General features: G+C 44.1%; 1 protein-coding gene across 1 annotated transcript in view; it reads right to left on the reverse strand.

Annotated features, from left to right (window-relative positions):
• The window catches only part of KCNK3 (potassium two pore domain channel subfamily K member 3), a 70,821-nt gene extending 64,464 nt beyond the window's left edge, over nt 1-6,357 (reverse strand). Inside the window, exon 1 of the mRNA XM_074209918.1 lies at nt 6,075-6,357. Within this exon, the coding sequence (XP_074066019.1) occupies nt 6,075-6,357 (283 nt within the window). The remainder of the gene's footprint in view (nt 1-6,074) is intronic.
• Between the last annotated feature and the right edge of the window lie 4,461 nt (nt 6,358-10,818).

Raw genomic sequence — 10,818 nt, forward strand, 5'->3', positions numbered from 1 at the left:
GTTTTCCAAGGTCTTTACATATATGATTTCATTCAATTCTCACAAGCCAATGATATAGGTGCTATTATTACTTTCTCCATTTTACACATGAGGAAAGTAAGAATAAGAAAAATTAAATGATTTGCCCAACTAATGCTTACACAGTTTGTCAACTGTCTAAAGTGAGATTTGAACTCAGGTTTTCCTGACTCCTATTCAGGCATTCAATCCCCCTTCTTTTTGCATTTAAATATACTTTACAATCTGGTACTAGATTAGCTTTCCAAGCCAGGAAGTTTGATGGAGTCAGTGAAGGGATATTGGGATCCTAGTTTTAACCCAGCTCTGCCAGTCTGAGCTCTTTAACTTGGGATAATCAATTTATAAACATTTGTTAAGTGCTTATTGTATGCCAGAGGCCACAGAGACAAGCCCTTAGCCTAATACCTTCCCCTCTCTGTGCCTCAGTTTCTTCAGATACATAATTAGGAGATTGGGTCAAAGGATTTTATTTTTTGCAGAAAATTAAGAATTTTGACCTAATGATTTCTACATTCTAGCTCTTGATACATAGACCTTGGCCTCAAGGAGATTAATAATTAAAAAATAATACAGTTAAAATTCCCATCAATGAACATAGATAAGACCAAAAGAAAAGTTTTTTTCTCAGAGATTTCTTTCCAGACTAAGATCCCATGAACAACTCAGAATAGCTAACACAGATCTTGCTGTCTTTACCAGTCACAAGGCAATCCATAAACAGTTTCATCTCACAATACATGGGCCCAAGCTCTATCTGGGTGTGGTGGCATATGGAAGAGACTGCTGGGGCCATCCAAGGGACATTCTGAAGGGAAAAGGGGAAGGATCATTTTACATAGATCTGACTCCTGTTTTTTTAGAAGGTGGCCCACCCAGGCTGTCAAAGAGGCCTTGAAGCAGAAGCAGCTGCTGCCCCTGAGTTTTCTATCAGTCAAAAACTGAGCTCCTGGATCAAAATGCCCCATAGCAGTACTTTTATCCCATCTCCAACCCTCCCCCCCAACCCTCCTACCTCCATGCCAACCACTTGCAGGTACTCTGTGAGAGTTTACTACAACATGGAAGCTCCTAATCAGACCTAAGATGGCAGGTGCAGTGAGCTTTAGTGATCAGAAAGGGAAAAGGGAGGAATAATTAAGGGGCTGAGAGGGGGAGCATGGGACAACCAAGGTGCTGGCACACTGCCCTAATGCTGTTTCTCCTCTTACCAAAAGCATCATAAATTAATAATCACCAGACCCACATATTGTCTGTCTCCCTCTGGCTGCTTTTAGTCTTTTACTTCCTGGAGTACAAAGTTCTTTTTGGAAAGTAATAAGAGGGTCTGGTTTCAGGGTATGTGTGAATATCCAGTGTCATCATCATTATTATCATGTTAACTTCTTCTTTGTCTTGAAATTACTTTTTTATTTTTTTAATATAGGTTTTGTATTTTTTCTGAATATACCTCTAATCCACCTTCCCCCCTCCCACATTATATGATCTTTTTGAGGGCAGGGACATTTTTATTTTCTTCTTTCTATTACTATTGCTTAACACAGTACCTTGTACTCAGTAAGCTATTAATAAATGCTTTCTGAATTCATTTAGGAACATACTATATGCAAAGGCATAGGAGAATAGATTTAGATCTAGAAGGGACCTTTGTGGTCATCTAATCCAGCCTTTTTACTTCATTTTTATTTTTTAAAGTTTCATATTTTTTCCAAATATACCCTTCCCTCTCATATGCAGTGAACTTTCCATTGGAACAAAAATTTTTCAACAACATAGACTCATTAACTTTGGCCATCAGTATCTACAATATGCCTTACCCATGGTAACTCATCTCTCCAGTGGTAGGAAGAAGGTACATGATGAGAAAGTAAAGCTACTTGCCCAAGAGAACAGGGAATAAATTGCAGACTCAATTCAAAATTAGGTCCTCTGATTTTAAATCCAGCATTCTTCCCTGTGTACCACATAGATGATTAGGATTTGAGTGTGCAAAGAGGCAATCTGTTTTAGAGGACCTTATAGTTGGATGAATACAACATATAAATAATAATATTGAATAGCTTAAGCTAAGGGTCAAAGGATAATATGAGTTCTCCCATTCTTTTAGTAGACCAGATTCCCTAAAATAGAGTCATTTTTGACAGTTCTCCTTAAGTTAGTTCTTGCCAATTTTCACTTTATAAAATATCCCATATGCATCCAATTCTCTACATTCAGAAAGTCCCTAATCTAGTTCAGGTTCTCATAACCTTTGACTGATTTTCCTAGCTAAATTCTCTTTACTTTTCAATCCTCTCCACAACCAAATAAATGGTTATTCCTAAAACACAGACCTGAACATGTCAACCCCTATAGTCTTCAAGACTCCTCTACTGTCTCTAGATCAAAAACAAGATCCTTAGCCTGGAATTCCCTAATGTGTCTTCCACCTATCTTTCCATTCTTCTTACATTTGATTTTCTTCTATGTATTCTCCACTTCAGTCAAACTAACCTTCTATATATATTACTTGTTTATCACATTCTCTCTCCTGTCTATATTCCTTTACCAAGGAGACTCCAGTGTCTGTCATGTACCCCCCTCTTCACCTCTGTCTCCTCAAATCTCTAGCTTCCTTAAAAGCACAGCCTTGGTTCCACCCTCCTACACTTACCCTTTCCTGAGTCTTCCCATTTAACATGCACTTTCTCTCTCTTCAAGGGAATTGGAACTGGGATTGTGAATTCATTGGTTTTAAGGAACTCCCATGAAGTATACTTTTGGTACTTAAAACAATATTTTCTCTGCATCTCATAGTAATAGAGAGTTTCATAGGGTACAGAGGCTAAATGATTTGTCTAGGATTACAGAGCCAGCTTGAAGGTTTTCTTCAGTCAGAGGCTAGCTCTATCTATAACAACACACTACTTCTCCTTCCTCTTGAAATTGTTTTTATACAGGGTTTCTCAACAGTCTTCATGATTTTTGCTATTAAAGCTTAATACTGAGTTAACACTTCAGGATACCCCGTATATACTTGATATTGATTTACATGTTCTATCATCCTAGTAAATTGTAAGCTACTTGAGGTCTGTTTGTGTGTGTGTGTGTGTGTGTGTGTGTGTGTGTGTGTGCACACGTGCATGCATTTGCCTTTCTTTCTTCAGAACAGTGTCTTATACCTAGTAAATACTTAATAAATATTTGTTGAATTGAACAAAAATAATATAGTTTATTTGGTACAGGCTGTAGCAGTCTGGAAGAGAAGGTGAACCTCATGAGTTGGAGAAGATGGCAAATTGGCTTCCTAGAAGAAGGTTTGAGGTTTGATCTGGGCTTTCAAAATAGAGGAAGACTTTTTTTTTTTAGGTTTTTGCAAGGCAAATGGGTTTAAGTGGCTTGCCCAAGGCCACACAGCTAGGTGATTATTAAGTGTCTGAGACTGGATTTGAACCGAGGTACTCCTGACTCCAGGGCTGGTGCTTTATTCACTGTGCCACCTAGCTGCCCCTGGAAGACTTTGATACATGGAGAGGGAAGAAGAGGGCATTTCAGGCTTAGGAATCAATATGAGCTGGGACCATAGGTTGGGAATTTGCATGGCCAGTTGGGCAAGCATTAAGACGACTAGAGTGGAAGATTTCTGAAGCAGAGAAGGAAAAAAAGGGTTTCACAGTATTGACCAGAGTCAGATAGCAAAAGATCTTGAGTGCCAGGATAAGGAGTTAAAACTTTATCATCAGCAGACAGTGGGAAGTCACTGAAGGATTCTTTACAGGGGAGTGGTGCGTTAGAAAGATTAATCTGGCAGCCATATGCAGGATGGATTGGAAGGCAGAGAGAAGAATATTGGAGCCAGAGAGATCTGCTAAGAAACTACTGCTGCAGTATAGATGTGAGGAAACTGAAGCTTAGACTAGAGTGGGAACAGTGGTAATTTAAAAAAAATGGATGTTGAGGGGAATATGAGAGACATTTCAAAGGAAGAATGGATAGACTATAGTAACTGATTATATTTGGAAGGATTTCAAAGACCTTTAACTGGATCTCTAGGTCCAGGTGGTCAGGTGTAGATGAGGGTAGGAAGAAGGAAAAGAATAAAATGATGGAGGCCTAGATGAATGAGTTCCTATCAATTCCGATGGAGGTAGCCTCCTTTCCAAATAACCCCTGAGTCAGTCATCCTAACCTAGCCCACAGTATCCTGCTGGAACAGTGGACTGAGATTTATTTCCTATATGACTATATTGTCTACTGATTACATACCCCTTGTCTTCAGAAAGGAACAAAATAAGCAAACTCTCCTCCCAAAATCAGGACTCCTGACCCCCAATATGCAGGGGTAAATACTAGGGCACCAGGACTTGCTTATGGTTCCTCAGCAGGTCAGGAGCTCAGCTGGGAACAGAAAACAGACCAGTGATCACTGAACCATACTAATTACCCACCATGTTTTACTACTCCTTCCCTTTGATTCCAAGGAAAATACCTCAATCCCCCCTCCCCTGGCCAAACCTAATGGGAAACAGGACATGAGAGTTGTTGGAAGATCATCATTTTTCAGGGGAAAGAGTCTGTAAGAAATGATGAGAATGAGGATAATGAAAAGACAATTGTCTTTCACCAGAGTTCCTTAGCTCCTTAGGAAGCAAGTGGAGGATTTATGAGAAAGAGGAGTGGCAGGGGTTATTTTCACTAGCCTGGATCCCCCTGGATGTTAAACTGTAGCATAAACTCTTTCCCTAATATGTGAAGAAGGCAACCGAAAGACTGGTAAAAGACTGGGCAGGCAGTGGGAAGGTGTGTGTTCCTCAAAAAGCCTTCTTGCCACAGAGAAAACTCCCTTCTCTCCCTTCACACAGTCCCCTGCACTATCCTGCAGGCTTAGCCCTGTTGAAGAACATTTTTCCTGGAACCAGCCTCCCCAAGGGAGGAATGACTGTGGGTGTGGGACTGTCAGTCGGCACTAGCTGAGAGAGGGAGAATTCTAATTATTCCTACAAGGTGATTCTCTTTTGGGACAGTAGGAAGCAAAGGAGAGTAGTGCTGAGCTGGGAATTCCAGCTGCGGGATGCCAGTCCCAAGAGAGATTTAAAAGAAAATTTACACGCCCATTTCCCCTTCACATATATGCACCCACTGATACATATACAGTCACACACCCTTTAGCACACACAGAGTCCCACGCAGTCCCTTATTCTTCCAGATGCGCTGGGTGCCATGTCTGAGATTTCAAAAACCTTACAGGAAAACCTATCACTTTGCTTTTTTAGTTACAGTTCCGACATTCGCACACGTTCCTTGGCAATAAATAAATGGAACCCACGTCTAACCCATACAGCTCCCAGCTCCCAACACACACACACACACACACACACACACACACACACACACACACACACACGAGTGTGGTTTACACTGTCACGCTCTGACACGCTCGCTTTCACTCACACCCCCTGGATGGTGGTACATACGCTGGGATAGTGTCTTTCTCAAACCCAGGGACAGTTTTTCTTTCTGCAACCCCAATTCCGGGCCTCATGAACTCCCTTGCTGGGCCTGAGCCAAGTTCAGGGAGGTCTAAAAGTGAGAATCCTCAAGTCCTTCCCCAGAGCTCAAAGCCCAGGAGCAGGAGCAGAGGGTCTTCCCTGCTTCCTCCAGACGAGGGGGGATCGTCCCCGTTTCGCTTTTTGCTCTCCCAGCAGGCAGGGCTCCCAGAGAGCAGATCTACGAGTGCGCTAAAGGGGAAGGGTCTTAGGCTATGCAGAGGCAGCTGCTGAGGGAGGGACTCTCAGCTGCTCTGCCTGGGACTGGAGGCTACCCCTGCGCCCCGCTGGCCGGCCCTCCTCCTCGCACCTCGGCACTCAGTGCCTACAGTGTCTGGCCCCCCGTTCTCTGCTCCTCAGGCCCCCCGTGACCCCGGGGGGCTCAGCCCCGCTCGCCCTTCGCGACCCCAGGGCCCTCTCTGCTCTCCTCCCTCCGCTTCTCCGAGGCTTGCTCCCCACGCTCGGTGTTCCCGGCCGACCCTCCCCTGGGGCCCCGTCCCACTCCGCCCAGTCGCCTCCCGCCCGGGTTACCGATGGTGGTGATGACGGTGATGGCGAAGTAGAAGGAGCCCGCAAAGCGCCACTGCACGCCGGCCTTGTGCGGCTTGAGCAGCAGGACCACGCGCTCCAGCTCCTCGTAGCCGCCCTGGCTGAGGTTGTAGCGCGCCCGGAGCTCCAGCTGCTTTCGCTCCAGCCGCTCCCGGTCCGTGGTTTCGGGCTCGGACTCGAGCGCGTCGAACACAGCGGCGCCCACCAGCAGGTAGGTGAAGGTGCAGACGATCAGCGCCAGCGTGCGCACGTTCTGCCGCTTCATCGTCCCGCCCGGGCAGCGGACCTAGAGCCCCGGCCTCGCCGGGCTCCCCCGGCTCCCGCCGCCGCCGCCGCCGCCGCCGCCGCCGCCGCCGCCGCCGCCGCTGCTGCTGCTGCCGCTGCCCCGGAGGCGGCCTGGGGCATGGCTGCGCTAGGCTTCTCCAGCGCCGAGGGGACCAGCGGCTCCTCCGCGGCTGGGCTCCGGGATCTGTGGCTGCCGCCGCGGCCGCGTCGGAGCTGTCCCTTCAGCACCACCCACCCGCCCTTCTCGGCCCTGCCCCCCAGCTCTCTGGCGGCCTGGCTCCCGCCAGCCCTCCCGTCCAGCCAAATAAGGACTGGGGAGACGCACAGAGGTAGGCGAGGGGGGAGCAGGGGAGAGAGGGAGAGGGGGAGAGAGAGAGAGAGAGAGAGAGAGAGAGAGAGAGAGAGAGAGAGAGAGAGTGAGAGAGGGAGAGGGAAAGAGAGAGAGAGAGGGTGAGAGAGGGAGAGGGAGAGAGAGAGAGAGAGAGAGAGAGAGAGAGAGAGAGAGAGAGAGAGAGAGAGAGAGAGAGAGAGAGAGAGAGGGAGAGGGAGAGAGGGAGAGAGGGAGAGAGAGAGAGACAGAGAGGAGAGGAGAGAGAGAGAGAGAGAGAGAGAGAGAGAGAGAGAGAGAGAGAGAGAGAGGGAGAGGGAGAGGGAGAGAGGGAGAGAGTGAGAGAGAGAGAGAGAGAGAGAGAGAGAGAGAGAGAGAGAGAGAGAGAGAGAGAGAGAGAGAGAGAGAGAGAGAGAGAGAGAGAGAGAGAGAAAGAGAGAGAGAGAGGGTGAGAGAGGAGGGAGAGGGGAAAGAGAGAGGAGAGAGAGAGAGAGAGAGAGAGAGGAGAGGAGAGAGAGAGAGAGAGTGAGAGAGAGAGAGGGAGAGGAGAAGAGAGAGAGAGAGAGGGTGAGAGAAGGAGAGGGAGAGAGAGACAGAGATTGACTCTCCTTTACACACACATGCGTTTATGAAAACACATACACACACACACACAGCCCCGTGCACATAGAAAGCCAACACCCAAAGAAAACTCTGTTCCTATAAAATTATGCTTCTCCCAGAGTCAGTAAATAACCTGAGACCCATTAGTCTGGCAAGCAATCCTACAAAAGAACAAGATACATTCCTAGTAAAATCAAGCTTCTTTTTTCTACCCCAGGTCTCTTCGGCCTTTCCTGGTGAGATGAGTACATGTTCCGGTTACCAGATACCGATACAGAAGGGTCTGTGGAAGATAGGACTGGTCTGGCTTCCGGGAAGAGCCAAGTTTGAAATTGGGATAGATTCCAAGTTAACTTTGAATACAGGCTTGGCAACAGGCAGGAGAAATCATGGGCCAAGACTGTTCAAAGTGCCCCCAAAGAATTTCTTGCCTCTCTCTTTCTCTTCCCTGTGTCTTAGTTTCTTCATCTGTCAGAGGATGGTGGTGGTAAAATATATATTCATAATGAGGTGGAGGAGGAGAAGGGTATATAACACGATGGTTTTTCCCTTTTATTTTCCTATGACTTTTATGTTCAGAGGATGATGTAATGAAAAGACTCTGTTGGATTTGGAGTCAGAGATTTTAACTTTCAGATGTGACAGTTTTTAAGTTAACATATGACCTTTAGCAGTCTACTCTTTGAACACCAATTTCCTCATCTGTAAAATGGGGATACTTTATAGATATGGAAGGGAGACAGCCTTGTATGGCCAATAGAGAACTGATTTGGAAAGTCAGGAAGATTTGGGTGTGAGGGATCCCTAGCAGGGATACTACCTGCTAAGTACTTTTAGAGGCAGTGCATTTTGATGGAAAGGACATATACTTTGAAGTCTTGACTCATGGCTCTACTACTTTCTTTTGTGACCTTGGGCAATATAGTTTTTCTCCCTGTGCCTCAGTTTCCTTATTTGTAAAATGAAGAGGTTGAACTAAGTGATACCAAAGAATCGTTTCTACTCTAAACTCTTACTACTTAGCAAGGGAAGGAGTTTATTTACTGACTCCCATGACTTCGAGGTGTGGTGAAATGTCTCTCTTAATCAACAACGCATTCTGTTTCTAGCTGTATCCTTTGTCTGAAATTCTCAACAATTCTTTTAATTAAGACAAAGGGAATTTCTGTTTATAACTATTTTCCGGGAAGAATAACAAAGTAAATGCACCATTTACATCTTAATGTTAATTAATTTGAGTACATTCACCTAGAAGGACTTGAGCCCATAGTTAACCAAAGGAGGTAAAGAGGCATGGAAACAAAAACTTATTTACCTTCATAATTTCCCTAGCATCAACCCTGGATCTAGAAGTTTGGGGAAAGCTCATGGAAAGCTTATAGGGTAAATGTACATAGAAGAAATCATCAGTACTCCAAGTAGCTATGCAAGGGAAGGAAGTGTTAGAAGGGAGGGGAGAAAGAGGAATGAGCTTTTACTTTTCAACCCTTTAAGTATCCTCATTTTGAAGTTGAGGAAATGGAAGCAGAGATTAAGTGACTTTCCTAAGGTGACTCAACAAGTAATATCTGGAGTTGAATTTAAACTCAGGTTATCTTGATTCCAGGTCCAATACTTTTACAGGTCACCTAGCTCCCTCAGAGCACTAGAAAATCAAAGTGGAAGTGAGAGGATCAATTCATATCCTGATCTCATTTAACCTCACGTCTCACTAATATTCCTAAATAAAGATGAATAACTTTCAAAAAGCTATATGTCCTTGCCTATGGAGTAGGACAAAAAGAGGCTTCAGGGTTCTTCATGATTTCCCAATAGAAGAAAGAGTGGTGGACTTGGATTCAAATCATCTACATCCAGATCTAAGCTTTTTTATTTTTTTAGGAATCATATCAATTATGAATCTTAGGCTTGGAGTCTTAAAGTCATCTGGTTCACTTAGTGGATAGGGTCATGGACTTGAAAACAGTTAGATCTGGGTTCAAATCCAGATTCAGTCACTTATGAGTTCATCGGGTCCAACTCATACATTTTACAGGTGAGTAAAGTGAGGACCAGAGAGATGAAGTGACTTGCCCCAAGTCACATAGCTAAGTAAGCACCAGAACTGGGATTTGAACTAAGGCCCAAGAATCACAGAATCTAGTACTCTTGTTTCTTTACTAAACTAGCCCTAATTCAGTAGAACATACAGACAAAGGCAGAGAAGAACATCAAAGTTCTAACTCCCTGTCCATGGTCCAGTGCCATAAAGGTGAGGTGATTCTAGTACCCCTTACACATATCTCATTACTAGGGGAACTGGACTAGATGGAGGACTGAGAATTGAAGTCATGTGGCAGAGTGTCAAGATTGGGAATCAGAATCTGAGGCCCATTACTATTAAGGTGATGTAGAGTAAATTCTCTCTTGAAATTGGATCCTTCATCTGTGAAAATAATGGGGTCTAACTAAATGAAATAATCTTTAAGGTACCATCTTGATCTGATTGATAGACAATGTTCCTAAAACCTGTTCCCTATTACTCAGGGACATTTGCACAAATAAAGGAATATCTCAGACTTTGATTTATATGGACAATCATATTTGGCTTTCCCCCCTTTTGCCAATGATTCAGTCAGAGGATATTTTCCAACCCTTCAACATGGAGACAATGCTTGTCATCTCCTAGTTACCAAGGCCTCTTTCCATTTCCTTCCACAGGATTAAAAGAAGTTCTAGGTATGTGCCAAACTGCATATAGGATTTTTTTGAAGTTTCATAAAACTGGTTTCCTTACCATAGCGTTCTCTAGATGCCAGGTTTACCTGAAACTTGCAAAGGGTAAGAAATTGGTTTATAAGAAATGATGTAGTATAAAAAGGCCATGAACTCATGATTTCCATGTCATTTATGATTCACAAGGTTGCTGAGAGGAGAAAATGAGACATTATATTTGAAAGCACTTTGGCAGAGGAAAAAGCACTATGCAAGTGAAAACGTATTATTAACTTTTATGATGATTATGTGAAGTATTGGCATATTGGTCAGGGATGACAGCTTCAAATGCAATTGAAGTTTCACTAGAGACCAGTGGATGACCAACTAACTTCCTGGAATGACCAAGGATGGTGCCCCTACTAGATGCTTAGCATGCCCCAGGTTCATCCTGGAAATATAATCTGAATCTGGAGTCACAGGGAAAATTCTTTCAGTCAATACTGCCTGTTCTTTTTTTGGCTTTGTTACCCTGGGCTCAATGTACACCACCCTTAGGCTTTCTCTCTCTCCCCATGCCCTTATCCCATTCAGTCCCACCCTCTTGGATCTTTTTTCTCCAAAGATAATGTAGTAGTAAAGGAAAAAGCACTCTATTGGGAGTCAGTAGAGTTAGATTATGTTCTTGGTTCTGCTATCAATTAGCTGTGTGACCTAGGTCAAGTAATTTCATCTGAGGGCTTTTATTTGGCTATAGAAGTGAGGGAACAAGATCAGATGCTATGTAAGATTTCTTCTTTCTGAAAATATTGAGAA

This window comes from Macrotis lagotis, chromosome 1 (genome assembly GCF_037893015.1).
Source record: "Macrotis lagotis isolate mMagLag1 chromosome 1, bilby.v1.9.chrom.fasta, whole genome shotgun sequence".
NCBI classification, from domain to species: domain Eukaryota; kingdom Metazoa; phylum Chordata; class Mammalia; order Peramelemorphia; family Peramelidae; genus Macrotis; species Macrotis lagotis.